The following is an 18,755-nucleotide window of genomic DNA, read 5'->3' on the forward strand; positions in this document are numbered from 1 at the left end:
GTGAATGCCAGTATCAAGCAAGCCTGCATCATTGTCCCAATTATTTTCTTTTATCTTTTCTCACTGAAATGCAGCAGCTCATCTCCAACAAGCTTCCTAATTTGTGGGACAAATGGGAAACTTTTCAACAACTGCCCGTGCACTCCAGAACTGAGGTCACAAAACCTCAGTGGTTGAATTGCAGTACATTGACAATGCTTACACATGCACATGAGTCAGGCTTCAAGTCATTGTCAATTTTTCACTGAACTATGAATGGACCTTGTACTCAAAATGACTTAGAGGTTTGATATTTAATGTAAGGATACTATTTGTCCGTTCTGCCTCACTTTGAGTGAGATTTCCAGTGGTAACCTTAGTAGATCCCATTCTGGTGAACGACACATCACTCACACTTTCTCAGACCTATAGTTAACAAAGTCATTGCAAGGATCACAGGAATTAGTGTTCAGAAAGTAACTGCAGACGTTGTAAATCTAACAAAGTAGAAAATTGGTAACACTCAGTAGGTCAGGCAGCATTTGTGGAGAGAGAAACACAGTTAACATTTCAGGCAATGACTTTCTTTCTTAGTTGGGAATATTTAGAAAAAAGACGTGTAAACATAAAACAATGAGTCTGCTATTTAAAATATTGCTGCTTTCCGAGTTTTTCCAGTTCTCCTGATTAAAAATGAAATTACATCTATAGAAAGTAGTGACATAGAATCGGAAGATGGAGAATTCTTGTGGATAGAGTTAGAAACTGCAAGGGTAAGAAGACCCTGATGGGAGTTATTTACAGACCTCTTAAAAAGTAGTCAGGATGTGGTCTACAAATTAGAGTGGGATAAAGGAAACAAATGCCAAAAAGCCAGCGTTACATTAGTCATAGGGGATTTCAATATGCAGATAGATTGGGAAATTCAGGTTGATGTTATAAACCCAAGAGTGAGAATTCGTGGAATGCCTCAGAGTTAGCTTTCTGGAGTAGCTTTGTGGTGAAGAAGGAAAATTGCAGATGTCACTCCACTGTTCAAGAAGGGAGAGAGGTAGAAGAAAGGAAACTATGAGCCAGTTAGCATGACCTCAATGGATGGGAAGATGTTAGAGTCGATTGTTAAGGATGTTGTTTTGGGGTACTTGGAGGCATATGACAAATAGGCCAAAGTCAGCATGATTTCTTTAAGGGAAAGTCTTGCCTGACAAATCTGTAGGAATTATTTGAAGAAATGACAAGCAGGATAGACAAAGGAGAATCAGTGGACGTTGTGTACTTGGATTTTCAGAAGGCCTTTGACAAGGTACCGCATATGAGGCTGCTGACCAAGTTAAGGGCTCAGGGTATTATAGGAAAGATACTAGCATGAATAGAGCATTGGCTGATTGGCAGGAGGCAGAATGGGAAGAAAAGGGATCCTCTTCAGCATGGTTGCCGGTGACTAATGCTGTTCCAGGAGTCTGTGTTGCGACTGATTCTTTTTATGCTATATGTCAATGATTTGGACAAATTTACGGAGGATACAAAGACAGGTGGAGGGGCAGGTAGTGTTGAGAAAGAGAGGGTGTAGAAGGACTTGGACAGATTAGGGGAATGGGTAAAGAGCTGGTAGATGGAATACAGTGTCGGGAAGTGTATGGTCATGCACTTTAATAGAAGGTGTAATATATGAATCTATTACTTTTAGAGCAATGACTTCCCTTAGCCCTACGTATTGATATGTTGTCTGCGCATGTGCATTGCCCCCCCCACTGCAATGTGAATACACCAGTTAAAGCCATCTCCTGCATGTGTCCGTTTATTTAATCAATATGTAGTTGCATAGATACAACGATGAGTACAAACCTGAGTGTCAGAAAATATCACGAACTGCACTGACAGTATTGGGATGAAACAGCGAGAGGAGAGAGTTACACAGTAAGGGACCATCACAGACACTAACAAGGGGATGCACGTGTAACAGTGCACTGTGAAAGATGCAAGTAAAAATAACGTGACAATGGCTTCAGTCAGGAAAGTTGACGAATTTGATAGCACTAATGAAGGCTGGGAATCGTATATCAGGAGGGTGGAACTGTAAAGTAACACAAACAACATGGAAGAGCAAAAGAAAGACCCCACACTTCTTAGTTTAATGGGTCCTAGGATATACGGTCTCTTGTGCTCCTTAGTAACCCCTGAAAAGCCAGCAAACAAGATGTTTGATAAAATTGTTACAATTTTACAAAATCACTTGAACCCTAAACCACTGGTATTAGCTGAGAGATTTAGATTTTACAAGAGGAACCAGTCAAAGGATGAATACTTTACAGAACTGTGCAAACTTTCCCAGTACTGTACCTTTAGAGGTGGACTTTCTGATGCATTAAGGAACAGGCTTGTATGGGGCATGCATATTCTAAGGACTCAAAAGAGGTTACTGTTCGAAAGAGACCTAACCTTAGAACGGACATTGGCCATTGCCATATTGTTAGAGACTGCAGAAAAGGATACAGCACAGCTACAGAAAAAGAGTTTAGAACGTGAAATGCACAAAATGTCCTTGAACGGTGCAAAAAGCCAAAATGTTATTGATGTGGCCAATCCTCCCATGATGCAAATAACAATAGATGTGTCTGGTGAAAAACTGAAAATGGAGCTGGATGCAGGGTCAATTTTGTCTATAATTCCAGTGGCTGACTACACGGGTTGTTTTTTAAGCTACCCTTAGAGAAGACCTCAGTGATATTAAAGACCTGCATCAGTGAAGAAGTGTCTCCCAAAGGCAAAGAAAGTGAATGTGACATATGTAGGCCGCAGCAGTTCGAGCTTTATGTGTTGAAAGGTGGAGGGCCAGTACTTTCAGATGTGAATGGTTGAGAACTCAGTCAAAGCTCTCGATATGGCATCAACAGGAACTGCAGCCCAGATGGTAGCACTAACTGCTTAATGCTAATGAAAAGGTGTTTGAGAAGGGAATGACTAGACAGTTTGAAAAGTTGACCAAAAGCTGTTCGGGATGCTAAAAAGCTCAAAATGCAGTCTCACAGGCACTGCTACACCTGTTTCAAATTTATATCTGTCTTTCCCACAGGCCCCTGTTTGATTCCTTCCAATTAGGTTCTCTTTGCTTATTAAACTTATTAGTCACAAGCGGCATCCTACAAGTGGCTTTGATAAACTATAACATGCTCATCCTCTCAATTTTACTGAAGCCTTTGACAGTGATGTCTGCATTATTCCCCACCTGTCATGTCCAAGGTTCTGTACTTATCTACCCTGCTGTGCAGTCACTTGTAGTGTCTTCTCTTTCCACTCCATTACCTCCCATTAGGCCTCTAAACATCCATCTTTAACCATCTCCTACTGTATGTATCACCTCAGTACTGTTCCTTCACAACATTATCCAAAAATATGCGACCAACATTAAAATTGATATTTATAATTCCCAGTTCACTCCACCTCTCTTGATCACTGTGCTCTATTTCATTTGTTATGGTACTTTTCTGATATCCCGTGAGGCATTAGCAGAAATTGTTTCCAACTATATAGTGAAAAGGTCCTACTGATATAGCCATTCACCTCTACAATCCATTCAGTCACCACTAAATTAGGCCCGACCCAGTCATCTACAATTTTGATTTTATATTTAACCAAGAGCTGGGCTTGTAAACGCATATTCATGACTGCCTATTTAACGCAATAATATCATTTGCCTCCATCCAGTTTTCATATGCTTGGCATTCAACCCCTCATTCAAACCTTTTCTATACATTTTACTCATTTCTATACATTTATTTTACCACTTTTCTAACTTGTCTTCCATTTTCAAATCTGCATAAGTGTAAAAAAGCTGTCTGTACCCATTGCCTTGAAGATAAGTTTCTTGGGTCATTCTTGATGGTTCTCCCAGAATCCCACATCTGTAGAATTTTTTGTACTCGCTCAACCTATCAATTTTCTTTAGTAATCTCCACACATCCTACTACCTCTATCAGAGTAGTGTCATCTGCAAGCTTGAGTACGCAGATTGTTCTCTGATATCCAGATAATTTAAAATGTGTTTTCTCATTAAAAATGATATAATTTATGTTTTTCTCAAAAACACTGGGCTTATTGATGCTGGCAGCTGCAGGTAAGTTTTTCATTGTACTTGTACATATACGTTCTTGTGCAAATAGCAATAAACTTGACTTTGACTGAGATTCCTATATATCACACTCGTATCAAACAGAGCACTTTCATCCCTACTCTTCATCTTCTGCTTCCCAGCCAAAATCCAATCCAAACCATTATTGCACTTTCATGTTTGCTGGAAGTGGAATCTTCTGCTGAAGGTTTTTTTTTAATCTTGGAAGCTCACCTCTGTAAATGTTATCAAACTACAAGCCGATATCTATCCATTTGTGTATATTTGTACAAGATGTGCATTTTTATATACTTTTACCTACACATCCTTCTTTGTCAACAATGCTGACATCCCATAAGTTATTGAAAGTTAAACACACGCTTTACTTTCAGGTCGATCACTCTCTCCAAGTTTTTATACCTGCATGCACATGAAACACGTTTTCTGATATTGGTATATTCAAACATTAAAAATGAAATGCACATCATTCCAGTGAGGAAAACTCTAACATATTTAATCTTTCCCCAACAGCCAGGCTTTGCTCGTGATAAAGTAGTAAATGATATTGATGACCCAAATGCCTACAGGTATGTTGTTAATTATAAATATGGAAATGAAACCACTGTAAACATAAATAATTTGATAGGTGAATAAAGATATCTATTTAAATCTGAACAGTTTGAATATTGAATCACTAGTTTTGGATAGCGATTTGTCTTCCCTAAGCCCTCGACTTCACAACAGTTTTGACCTGCGTTAAGGTCAGAACCTCCTTTTTGAGCAGACTTTATCATTAGTTCATCTCTTCATGTGACTTATTGATCGATCTTCTTTGACGATCCTACTAAACTTATTGGGATGTTCTACGTAATAAGGTTATTTAAATCATTTTGTTAGAGAATAATATGGTGGAATAGATCATCTATCTGTTACAGAATATAATTATTCTTTTGTGATGAATCGATTGAAAATTAAGTGGGTTTTACCAGTTCAGTAATTTTGTCCCTCAGATCTATTCTGCAATTCCAGTAAATCAGGCTACTTTGTTTCTTAACTATCTTTATCAACACGAAGTTCTGCTGATGCTGGAAATCCAGAGCAACACACACAAAAATGCTGGAGGAACTCTGCAAGTTAAGCAGCATCTATGGAAATGAGTGAACAGTCAACACTTTGGGCCGAGACCCTTCTTCAGGACTCAACATTAACTGTTTTATTAACAAACAAGAGAAAATCTGAAGAGGCTTGAAATCCAATTAATGCACACAAAGTGCTGGAGGAACTCAGCAGGCCAGGCAGCATCAATGGAGAAGAGTACAGTCAACGTTTCGGGCCCAGACCCTTCAGCAGGACTGGAGAAAAAAAGATGAGGAGTCAAAGTTCGAAGGTGGAAAGAGGGGAGGAAGAAATACAAGGTAGTGGGTGATAGGTGGAACCAGAAGTGGGGGAGCAGTGAAGTAAAGAGCTGCAAAGTTGATTGGTGAAAGAGATACATTGATGCTGCCTGGACTGCTAAGTTCCTTCAGCATTTTGTCTCTTCCTCTACCTTAGCTTTTAAAACCTTAATATCCCATCTTAGAAAATCTGAGATAGATAGAATTTTTCCATATTAAAATAATAAGTTTACAGAATCAAAGCTAGTAAATGGAGTTGAGACACAACTCAGTAGCTGAAACAGACTCAGTAGCTACTTTCTGTTTTTATGTCCTCAATAGTTACTATTATCCCTTTTGATTCATAGGTTCTGACCTTAAAGTAGGTCAAAATTGTTGTGAAGTTGGGGGATTAGGGAAGACTTAATTTGCTATCCGAAACTAGTATTTAAATATTTAAACTATTGAGATTTAAGCAGCTCGGCAATTCCCACGAGCTCAAGTTTTGACTTTATCTTCAGTTAACTAGGTACGTTTTAGAGGAGAACAAGACTTAAATTTATCTTCAATAACAGATGCATGAAAGGTGGTTCAAGAAATCAAACAAACGTTAAGTTGCAGAGAAGGGAGAAGGATAGTAGGAATAAATAGAATGTCTTGGTAGGATGAAAACCAATTCAAACTGAAGGACATATGTTTGTGGTACTGGTTGAGGGATATGTCTGTGGAAGTCAGTTACGGTCAACAAAACTTGCTTCCACCTCAATCTCTCAACAGGCACTGTTGCCACTTGTGTCTCTTGGTTTCCATACATCACAAACATTTCCTTAGTTCTGTCCAGCCTTCTCCTTTCTCTGCAAATTAAAACTTAATTGATTTCTAAATTCTCCCAGTTCTGCTGAAATGTCATAAAGCTGAAATGCTATCTATTTCTCTCTCTACCTAATGTGCATACCCAACAGTGTTTTGATTTTTTTAAACCTTAATTTTCCAGCATCTGCAGTTCTTTCTGGTTTTATTTATCTTTCGCTCTTGCTGTCTAATGTGCTTAGAATCATAGAAAATTACAGCACAGAAAAAGGACCTTCGACCTGTCTAGTCCATGTCAAACTATTTAAACTGCCTAGTCCCATCAACCTGCACCCGGACCATAGCCCTCCATGCATCTCCCATACATGCACCTATCCAAACTTCTCTTAAATGTTGAAATTGAAATTGCATCCACCACTTGTGCTGGCAGCTCGTTCCACACTCTCACCACCTTATGAATGAAGAAGTTCGTCTTAAACATTTCACCTTTCATCCTTAACCCATGACCTTTAGTTGTAGTCTCACCCAGCCTCAGTGGAAAAAGCCTGCTTGCATTTACCCCAACTATACCCTGCATAATTTTGTATACCTCTATCAGATCTCCCTTCAATCTTCTACATTCTACAGAGTAAAGATCTAACCTATTTACTTTTTCCTTACACGCATCTGATGAACACAAAGGAATGACAGAGATCAATACAGTTTGGCACCAGCAAACCAGCAACATCGCAGGAATTGCCAGTCAACATTGAACTTGACGTGGGATTCAGTATTTTCCCTTGGGGTTTATTCCCAAAGCCTTCCCGATGAGTGGGTACAGCCACAAGGTAGTGGTTTGAGATCAGAGTTTTCCTTCTCCTAGATGAGCTGCCAACCATGACTGATGAGCCCCATCTACCCGAAGCAATTGGTTTTAATGCACCAGTAACCTGCCTTTTCCCCTTCTGTCAGTAGAAACAGTTCCACTGGGCTTAGTAGCTAAACCACACATGAAGGCCAGGAGCTGAACTTGGTTGTCAGAGGCTATCTGAGTCACAAGCCATTGGGAGCATTTAATAGGTATGGGAGCTTATCCTCATTACCCCCCCCCCCACCTGGCTATAACAACCTTAAGGAATCTAGTTAGGGAGAATGAAAAGGGGCAAACTGGATGCAGTCCCATATGAATACAGATTATAGTGATTGGGCTGCATTTATGTTGAAATATTAATAGAAAGGATTTTTTAAAAGTTAAAAGGTATAACTATTCCTCTAGATACAAGACATTTTCAGTGATTTGAGAAGGATGAACTGGAATCAGGATTGGCAAGAGCTATGGTGGTTCTTTAAAATGTCTCCAGACAGAAACTGCATGTTCTTATAAGGAGAAAGGATAGAGCATCCAAAACTTGGAACTCACTGGATTATAAAGATTAATGTGAAACAAAAGATTAATGAGGATATCCATACTTTTGTTACTTCAATGTATTACTCTAGCATATTTGGATTGTTACCAGTATTTTGTTTTAAAAAAAAGACCAGGGTGAATTGTGAAGTTGATAGAAGGAAAACAATATAGTATTTAAAAAAGATGCCAGGTAACACAGAAGGGAATAGATACATTGGTCATGGCAGATACTGAATATAGCTGATATCATTCATAGGCCAGTTGTAGCACTCTCGTTTCTAAGTCAGAAACTTAAGTTCAAATCTCGCTGCAGAGATTTGAGCAAAGTGTATTTCCAATATTACAACAAAGACAACATTTCAAAGGCACTTCAACAGCTGTAAAATACTTCGGGATATTCTGAAATGTAAATAAAAATTGTAATATAAATGCATTTATCTTTGCAAATAAAAAAGAACAAATGTAAGTATTTTGCTTAAGCACCTCCAGGCTGAGAGTCTTCTCGCTGCTGCTGGGTCCCAGGTCTCTCTCCCCCTATTACCACACTCCAGCACTGGGTCTCTCAGGCTCCACCATATCCTTTTGGGTCCACAGAGCTTCTATCTTCCTCTCAACCCACCTTCCCTGACCACATTAACCCTTCCCCCTTCTCTGATGCCTCCAACTCTCCTCCCCCCTTCAATACCAGCTCTAATCCCTGCTGTGTCTTCACCAATCTTGCCGACCATCCCCTCTCTAGCATGGAACATTCTGCCCTCAGCAAGGTCCTTACCTTTGTTCTCCTTCACCCTCACTTCAATGAGTCCTGCCATGATGCCGAGCTCTTCTTCCTTCACCTGTGTGCACTTCTTTGACAAGAATTCCCCATCACTGATCCCTTCTGTCGTTTCCAACCCTTCTCATCTTCTTGGACCCCCACGCTGGGTCTCTGCCTGCCTGCCCTGGAACCTTTCATCTGTAATTGCCGATGAGTCATCGACTGGCTCAACTTCAGCATTCCTCACTCCTCCTCGAACCTTCACCCCGCCCCCCCAAATGCACTACCAACCACTCTCTACGCACCAATCCCAACCTTACTAAAAAAATTCACAGACAAAAAGGGTGCTGTCTTAGTGTGGTGGACTGATCTCTACCTTGTTGAGACCAGGTAGTAACTCTCAGACACCTCCTCTTACTCATTGCTAACCATTAAAAAACTTACTCCAACACAATTACTGACCTAATCAATCCTAGAGAACTCCGATCTACTGCCACCAAACTCATAGTTTCTTTACCCATGCTGCTTGCTCCTATCACCTACCCAAGATCCACAAACCTGACTGGATTGACCCATTGTCTTTGTCTGCTCCTGCCTGTCTGAACTTGTATCCTCGTATTTGACCTTATTCTATCCCCCTTGCTTCATTCCCTTCCCACCTACATCCATGATACTTCTCCTGCTCTCAATCTCTCACTAATTTTCAATTCCCTGGCCCTGACCACCTCATTTTCACCATGGATGTCCAGTCCTTATACACCTCTATTCCCCATCAAGAAGTCGTTAAAGCTCTGCACTTCTTTTTTAATAAAAGAGCCAACTAGCTCCCCTCTTCCACCACCTGACTCTGTCTGGCAGAACTGGTCTTCACCTTCAACAGTTTTTACTTCAGCTCTTCCCAATTCCTCCAGATTCGAAGGGTAGCCATGGGCACCTGCATGGGCCCCAGCTATGTCTGCCTTTTCATTGACTACATAGAACAGTCCATGTTCTAAGCCCTTCCCTGGTAATGCTCTCCATCTCCTTCCACTACATTGATGACTGCATTTGTGCTGCTTCCTGCACTCATGCTGAGCATATCAATTTAATCAACTTTGCTTCCAGCCCGTAAATTCACTTAGTCCATTCATTCCAACTTCCTCCCCTTTCTCGATCTCTATGTCCATTTCTGGAGACAAACTGTCAACCAACACCTTTTGTAAACTTACCCATTCCCATGGCTATCTTGACTATACTCTTCTCATCCTGTTTCCTGTAAAAATGCCATTGTCTTTTCTCAGTTCCTTTGTTTCGACCCAGGGTTCCTCAGAATCCTGTGGCTGAACTAATAAACTTGATTGAGTGGTGATAGAGCTAACCCCTCACAAAACTACTCAAGCTGTATCTTTTGCAAACAGATTTTTATTCATTATTATCCGTTTGTGTTTGAATATGTTTTGAAGTGACCATCTACCATGTACTCTGACATCTTTCTGTTTTCGCCATGTATATAGTCTTGAAAATGCCAAACAGAAAGCAGAGATGGATCTAATATTGAAATTGGCAGAGGAAAAGAAGGCAAAGAAAAGAATGGAGATTGATATGCTGCAAAATGAGTTTAAGGAACTTCAAATAAAAAATGCAGAACTGCCTGAACATGTCCAGCTCAAGAAAGAGGTAAAATTTAAGAGTTTATTACTTAACCTCTGATTAACCAATCACAATTACAAGACAGTGGTGGGTTTCCAATCTTTATTAAACAAGTGAGGGCATGATATTCTGAATAGATTTAGATCGTACAGGGAAGAAAATGTTCTTAATTACAGTGCTTTTGAAGAGGAATAAGTGCAATTGTTGGCAGAGTTGGTAAGAGTTCTGTCATTGTATTGTTATGAAAGTACATTCTAAAGCCATTAATGACTTTTGCCATTCAAAAGTTGGCCTAGTGCAGGGTTTTGACCCAAAACACTGGCAATTCCACCCTTACCCACCCATCCACCTACAAAAGCTACTTGATCTTCTGGGCGCCTCCAGCAGATTGTTGATAGTTTCGCTAACATTGATTCAGACCAACAAGATTATAAATTTCAGCACTATTGGGAGCCCTGTACACATAATAACATATCATGTTTTATGTTATTGAAAGGGATGGGTGTTAATTGAGGTGTGTAAAAAAAAACAAACTTGGAACAGGCAGATATACCATCAAAAACATTTATTCAGCTACAAATTCAAGTGTTGGAGTAAGACTTGAACACACTGCCTTTTATGGATCAAGGCAGGATTGGCTTTGAGCCAAGGCTTAGCATCAGTACCACGATGCCACCCATGTTCTGTGGCATAATGCCTCGAAGCATTTAATTCAAAACTAAATTTTTTCACCAATTCTATTACTTTACATTTATGTACACAAAGTGCCATTTACCAATCATTAGCTCATCTTCCTAATGTATCTATATGTCTTTTGTAATTGATTTTATCATTTGACACTATGTTCTTTAGGATTTTGAAATTGATAAAAGGATTCAAGATCAGATTGACAAACAAATAACTGATCGGATTGAGATGGTTTACAAAGAAATGGCATGGGAACAAGAAAAGTATCAAATTGGCCTCCAAAAACTTCAAGCCAGGTAAAGTTTTGAATGTAAGCATCAGTTCATTATGCTAACAATAGTTAGTTAATAGGTCAACATGTTAGAATTCTACGTGCAATCACAAGGAAAATTACAAAAAGCAATGGAGTGGTTCAAAATTCTTTCAAAGGTCTAATAGATCCCAGCTGAGATTCCCAGGAATAAACTTTTTAGGCTTCCAGTCAGGTACAGGTATTGATTATAACTGACGTCTTGATGTCAAACTCTGCCATCTTCTTCAGGAATGATTTCTCAGGGCAACCCAAACAGATACACCTCCTGTGCTCCTTGATGTGGGTTTCAAATATGAGTCCTATCTGGCCGATATGCACTGCTTCGCATTCACAGGGAACCCTGTAAACGCCATCCAACCTAAGTCCCAGGTCATCTTTGACCCGCATATGCTGTGAGTTGAGCTTCCTTTTAAAACCGCAAACAACAGGAATTCTGCAGATGCTGGAAATTCAAGCAACACACATCAAAGTTGCTGGTGAACGCAGCAGGCCAGGCAGCATCTCTAGGAAGAGGTACAGTTGACGTTTCAGGCCGAGACCTTTCGTCAGGACCAAAGATGACCTGGGACTTAGGTTGGATGGCGTTTACAGGGTTCCCTGTGAATGCGAAGCAGTGATTATCAGCCAGATGGGACTCATATTTGAAACCCACATCAAGGAGCACAGGAGGTGTATCCTGACGAAGGTCCTGACGAAGGGTCTCGGCCTGAAACGTCGACTGTACCTCTTCCTAGAGATGCTGCCTGGCCTGCTGTGTTCACCAGCAACTTTGATGTGTGTTACTCGAGCTTCCTTACAGGTTTGAGGATGGTACAAACATTCAAATTCCGATGGAGATGGAGAAGAATGATTGCCTCTCATTCCTGGACGTTCTAATGTGATGGAAACCGGATGGTAGCCTTGGACATGGCGTCTATCGGAAATGCACTCACACAGATTGATACCTCAACAATAACAGCCACCTTCATGCCTCCCAAAGTAGAGAAATTCTTTCTACTTTGATTACCCTTGCGAAAACTATTTTGGACCTGGAGATTCCTCCTGAGGAAATAAGACGATTACACAGAATGTTCCTCCAGAATGGCTACAAGGTGAAGGAGATCAATTGGACCCTTAAAAGGGCTGACAGAAAAAGCAGAAAACCTAACAATGATAAGGACAACCCTTCACCACCGCCTGTCTTTCCTACGTTTACACGGTTTCTGGAAAGATCGCTAGGATCCTGAAGAAATACTAGATTAGTACCATCCATACTCCTGTAAGAAAGCTGTAATGACCTGGGACTTGGGTCAGCTAGCACTCACACGATTCCCTGTGAACGTAGAGCAGCTTATATCGGCCAGATGGGACACAGGGTGGAAACCCGCATCAAGGAGCACAGGAGGTGTATCCTTTTGCATTACCTGGAGAAGTTGGTCATAAAATTGACTTTGATGGCACAAAACTACTGTGCCACAACAATGGCTTTTGGGACCACCTGGTAAATGAAGCCATTGAAATAAAACAAGCGGAAAAGAATTTTAACAAAGATGAAGATGTCACTTTAAGTAAGAAGTGGAATTTTATTGTATGCAAGGTGGGAGAGCAGAAACCTGATTGGATGATTGAATGGCTGTTCTTCTTTCCTTTTCCATTTTTCTGACTTTATCATGAGGTGAGTTGGCCAATCCTTATTAAGAGAGATAATATCAGCATAACTTGGTGCCTCAATGGCATTACCTATCTATCCTGTGTTGCAAGTTTTATAATAGTTGCAGTATTGTATTACAGTACAGTAACAACTAACAAAATTGGTATCAATTTAACAAAATGCATTAATGCTATTTTCTGTTGCTGTATCAATGATAACATAAGGAAACATACCTAGATGGTTTCCATCCCAGGGTTTAAAAGGACGCGTGTGAAGACATTACAGCAGTCCGAACATATTATCTTTGGAAGATTTGCTTAGATGGGAAGAATGCATAAACCACTTATATTTAAAAAGCTAACCATTTAACCTAATACCCTAATGGAGGAGAGAGAGCATGCGTCGCGCATGCGCAGACCTCCGGTGAAAAATGATATCATATCTGTTAAATAGAGGCCATGGACAATTCTGATTTGATGGAGAGGGACGTGAAAGCACAGAGGAACACCTGGAGAAATTTCTGAAACGCTCGTTCGCTGCTGTTGTTACTGCGCAGTCGGGAATCTTCCGTAGGGAAGGCCTCAAAATCCCTGGCTTTGCCCGCTGTTGGCGACCGAGATTGAGGTCGAATCGTTCGGACAGAGATGGCGCTCAGTACTCGGTGTCGGAGAGCTGATTCGGAGGCTCGAAGTTTTCGGATGACTCAGAGACGGATTGTGGTCGGGCATGGCAGGGAGAGTTTTTCTTCCTTCTCCCGCCTGCGTGAGCTGTGGGACATTTGAGTGATTTTGAACTTTTTACTGTGCTCATGGACTTCATCAAGTTATGGTATTGTTGCACTGTTGTAACTATATGTTATAATTATGTGGTTTTGTCAGTTTTTTCACTGTTGGTCTGTCCTGTGTTTTGTGATATCACACCGGAGGAAATATTGTATCATTTCTTAATGCATGCATTACTAAATGACAATAAAAGAGGACTGCGTGTCTTCATAATCTAATATCTGAACGTGTAAGAGTTCATTATTAGCTCTAGAGTGATTGAATACTGTGATCAACTGAAAATTTTCAGAGACCGTCAAAATAGATTTGTGAAGAGTAGGTAATGCATTATTTTGTGATGACCTAGTTAAAATAGGAAACACAAATGCATGATTATGTGTTAAATCCAGCCCATTAGGTAACAAATCTTTGACGGCAAAATGTCTTCGTAAATATTTTTAGATTCTTAATCACAAGATATCAATAAGATGATCAAATTAACTGTGAATGTTTCTACAGGTTTCGAGATGCAGTAGAATATGACACAGTTATTGTGCACTGTTTTGAAAGTGATCACAAGGTGTCAACTTACCGAGTAACATCATTTTCCAAAGAGTATCACCAAATGAAGGCTGATATGCTGCGGAGGAGCCAGTTACAGGTGGAGCAGAAAAGTAAAGATAATGCTTTTAAGGAAAGCAAAGGAGCAGGTAGAATTTTTTTCAGGTCCAGTGCACTTGTTAGTTTATCTTGTTATCTCAACTGCCCAAGATGTTAAGTTCTGCCCATAATCAGAATTTCACAGTCCTGTGGCCTTTGAGTGGAATGTTTTAAGTCTTTAAGAAATTTAACAAGTACAATGTTTTTATCCAAACTCTGGTTTTCATTTTGGCATGATTTATTCTGCAGTGTCCTTTAAGGGAAGTAGTAACAAAGGAAAGAAAAATGATTATAATCTTTTTATGTGGTCAAAAATAGTTTACTGTACTGCAAATATGAATCATAATTCTATATACCTTATCCTTTTCATTCTTTAAAATTAATTATTTCCTTTCCACTTTGTTTTTAAGTGCCTGAATGATATTTTTGTCCTTTATTGTTGGGCCAATGAGACCCTGGTTAAGATGAACCATTATTAACTGCATCCAGAAGCATTTCAATTGAAGCCGATTTCACTAACTTTTCAATTATTTCTGTACATTGATCCTGTAATAAGATAGTGAAAGTTTATAGTTTGCAGTGGGTTTGAACCCTATATAGTATATGTAATTTTCTCTCATTTCTCACATGGGACCTCTTTTGGGACAGTCGTGACCTGTACGAAAAGGATGGGTTGCACTTGAATCCGAGGGGGACCAATATCCTGGCAGAGAGGTTTGCTAAGGCTATTGGGAAGAGTTTGAACTAGAATTGCTGGGGGTTGGGAACCGAACTGAAGAGACGGAGGAAGGGGCGGTTGGTTCACAAATAGAGGAAGCTTGGGAGGGAGGATAGGCAGGTGATAGAGAAGGGACATGCTCAGACAGATGGTTTGAGGTATGTCTGTTTTAATTCAAGAAGCATCATGAACAAAGCAGATGAGCTTAGAGCATGGATCAGTACTTGGAGCTATGACATTGTGGCCATTACAAGGCCATAACAGAGACTTGCATGGCTCAGGAGCAGGAATGGTTACTTAGAGTGCCAGGCTTTAGATGCTTCAGAAAGGACAGGGAGGGAGGTAAAAGAGGTGGGGGCTTGGCACTGCTGATTAGAGATATTGTCACAGCTGAATAAAAGGAGGAAGTCATGGAGGGGTTGTCTACTGAGTCTCTGTGATAGAAGTTAGAAACAGGAAGGGGTCAATACCTCTACTGGGTGTTTTTTATAGACCACTGAATACGTGGTGGAAGATTTTAATTTCCCAAATAGTGATTGGCATCTCCCTAAAGCAAGGGGTTTAGATGGGGTGGAGTTTGTTAGGTGTGTTCAGGAAGGTCTCCTGACACAATATGTAGATAAGCCTACAAGAAGAGAGGCTGTACTTGATCTGGTATTGGGAAATGAACCTGGTCAGGTGTCAGGACTCTCAGTGGGAGAACATTTTGGAGATAGTGATCACAATTGTATCTCCTTTACCATAGCATTGGAGAGGAATAGGAACAGACAAGTTAGGAAAGCGTTTAATTTGGAGTAAGGGGAAATATGAAGCCATGAGGCAGGAACTTGGGAGCATAAATTGAGAACAAATGTTGTCAGGGAAATGTATGACAGAAATGTGGCAAATGTTCAGGGGATATTTGCATGGCGTTCTGCATAGGTACATTCCAATGAGACATGGAAAGGATGGTAGGGTACAGGAACCATGGTGTACAAAGGCTGTTGAAAATCTAATCAAGAGGAAAAGAAAAGCTTACAAAAGGTTCAAAAAGCTAGGTGAGGATAGAGATCTAGAAGATTATAAGGCTAGCAGGAAGGAGCTTGAGAATGAAATTAGGAGAGTCAGAAGGGGCCATGAGAAGGCCTTGGCGAACAGGATTAAAGTAAACTCCAAGGCATTCTACAAGTATGTGAAGAGCAAGAGGATAAGACGTGAGAGAATAGGACCAATCAAGTGTTACAGTGGAAAAGTGTGTGTGGAACTGGAGGAGATAGCAGAGGTACTTACTTGGCTTCAGTATTCACTACAGAAAAGGATCATGGCGATTGTAAGGATGACTTACAGCGGATTGAAAAGCGTGAGCATATAGAGATTAAGAAAGAGGATGTACTGAGCTTTTGGAAAGCATCAAATTAGATAAGTCACTGGGACTGGATGAGATGTACCGCTGGCTGCTATGGGAGGAGAGGGAGGAGATTGCTGAGTCTCTGGCAATGATTTTTGCATCATCAATGGGGATGGGTGTGGTTCCAGAGGATTGGAGGGTTGCAGATGTTGTTCCCTTATTCAAGAAAGGGAGTAGAGATAGCCCAGAAAATTATAGGCCAGTGAGTCTTACTTCAGTGGTTGGTAAGTTGATGGAAAAGATTCTGAGAGGCAGGATTTATGAACATTTGGAGAAGCATAATATGATTAGGAATAGTCAGCACGGCTTTGTCAAAGGCAAAATGCTTTACGGGCCTGATTGAATTTTTTGAGGATGTGACTAAGCACGTTGATGAAGGTAGAGTAGTAGATGTAGTATATATGGATTTCAGCAAGGCATTTGGTAAGGTACCCCATGCAAGGTTATTGAGAAAGTAAGGAGGCATGGGATCCATGGAGACCTTGCTTTGTGGATCCAGTATTGATTTGCCCACAGAAGGCAAAGAGCGGTTGTAGATGGGTCATATTCTGCATGGAGGTTGGTTACCAGTGGTGTGCCTCAGGGATCTGTTCTGGGACCCCTTCTCTTTGTAATTTTTATAAATGACCTGGATGAGGAAGTGGAGGGATGGGTTAGTAAATTTGCTGATGACACAAAGGTTGAGGGTGTTGTGGATAGTGTGGAGGCTGTCAGAGGTTACAGCGAGACATTGATAGGTTGCAAAACTGGGCTGAGAAGTGGCAGATGGAGTTCAACCCAAATAAGTGTGAGGTGGTTCATTTTGGTAGGTGAAATATTATGGCAGAATATAGTATTAATGGTAAGACTCTTGGCAGTGTGGAGGATCAGAGGGATCTTGGGGTCTGAGTTCATAGGACACTCAAAGCTGCCGCGCAGGTTGACTCTGTGGTTAAGAAGGCATATGTGCATTGGCCTTCAATAACCGTGGGATTGAGTTTAATGTTACAGCTATATAAGACCCTGGTCAGACCTCACTTGGAGTACTGTGCTCATTTCTGGTCACCTCACTACAGGAAGGATGTGGAAACCATAGAAAGGGTGCAGTGGAGATTTACAAGGGTGTTGCCTGGATTGGGGAACATGCTTTATGAGAATAGGTTGAGTGAACTTGGCCTGTTCTGCTTAAAGCGACGGAGGATGAGAGGTGACCTGATAGAAGTGTATAAGATAACGAGAGGCATTGATCCTGTGGATAGTCAGAAGCTTTTTCCCAGGGCTGAAGTGGCTAACACAAGAGGACATAGTTTTAAGGTGCTTGGAAGTAGGTACAGAGGAGATGTCAGGGGTAAGTTTTTTACGCAGAGAGTGGTGAGTGTGTGGAATGGGCTGCTGGTGACAGTGGTGGAGGCGGATATGATAGGGTTTTTTAAGAGACTCCTGGACAGATACGTGGAGCTTAGAAAAACAGAGGGCTATGGGTAACCCTAGGTAATTTCTGAAATAAGTAGGTGTTTGGCACAGCATTGTGGGCCGAAGGGCCTATGTATCAAATTCATGAGAAAGCGTGATGGAAAAGTAACTCCAAAGTTTGAGAGTTATCAAAAGTAGTTCATGAAAGAATCCTAAAGTAGAAAGATGCAATGTTGGGATGTAACAAAATGGAAAAAAATGCAGCATTAAAGAGCTAAAAGCCTGATCTGTCTTGAAAATCTCTTGAAACTCAAAAGATCAGTGAAATTCTGTCTACTTTCACAGTAACTTTGGATGGATATATGCAATGTCATAAACATTGAGAGCTAACAAAAAATATTTCATCCTTGGCATACCGAGAATATCTTAGCATGCTTCAGAACCATTAGCAAGCAAAATCATTTGTGTTTGGTCAACATAAGATAAGTGTTGAAAAGTATGGTTGAAGAGGCCTGATTCATAAAACAATTTAAGTAAGGGAAGGATGACAGAGAGGTTTAGTGGCAGGAGTCATTCAAGAGTAAGATATAAGTAAGATAGCTGATCTCAACAAATGTTTAAACTCGTTATTTCACACCACTGTCTTCTTCTGAATAATTAAAATTACCTGCATTGAGGATCCTCAGTTTACTTTTAATATCCATGCATTTATTTCTCTGACCTCTTTCAAACATTCGATCATCAAAACATATTCTCAATAGGGATTCCTTAATTCTACCTCATCTCTCTTTTATCCTGCCCTTTCTTTCCGGTATATTGTGCCACCATGAATGTTCAGCATCTAAAACGTGCTAGTGTTAATGAATTATATGAAACCCTAGATGGCAATTTGTGCTTGTAGCTTATCTACATTATTTCTATTGCTCATGTATTGACACAAAACATCATTCCTGCCATTATTTTCTATATTATTGCCTAGCTTGTCTTCAGATTTTCCACCCTGCCTGTTTTCTTTCTTGTTTCATCTGCTGACCTCACAGCACTTGAGGATTCTGTCTGTTTTTATCCCAGAAATGACTCCACTGTCATTATTTTCTCAGTCAAGAGGTTATATACATCACTGCTGAACTATGAATTGAATGGAGAAGGAAAAATACCCATCTT

At 40.4% G+C, this 18,755-nt stretch overlaps 1 protein-coding gene across 1 annotated transcript in view; it reads left to right on the forward strand.

Annotated features, from left to right (window-relative positions):
• Positions 1 to 18,755, forward strand: part of LOC134348205 (cilia- and flagella-associated protein 44) — a 235,486-nt gene that overhangs the window by 112,615 nt on the left and 104,116 nt on the right. The window contains exons 19-22 of the mRNA XM_063051223.1: positions 4,619 to 4,674; positions 9,908 to 10,070; positions 10,896 to 11,026; positions 13,954 to 14,144. Of these exons, the coding sequence (XP_062907293.1) occupies positions 4,619 to 4,674; positions 9,908 to 10,070; positions 10,896 to 11,026; positions 13,954 to 14,144 (541 nt within the window). The remainder of the gene's footprint in view (positions 1 to 4,618; positions 4,675 to 9,907; positions 10,071 to 10,895; positions 11,027 to 13,953; positions 14,145 to 18,755) is intronic.

This window comes from Mobula hypostoma, chromosome 6 (genome assembly GCF_963921235.1).
Source record: "Mobula hypostoma chromosome 6, sMobHyp1.1, whole genome shotgun sequence".
Taxonomy (NCBI): Eukaryota; Metazoa; Chordata; class Chondrichthyes; order Myliobatiformes; family Myliobatidae; genus Mobula; species Mobula hypostoma.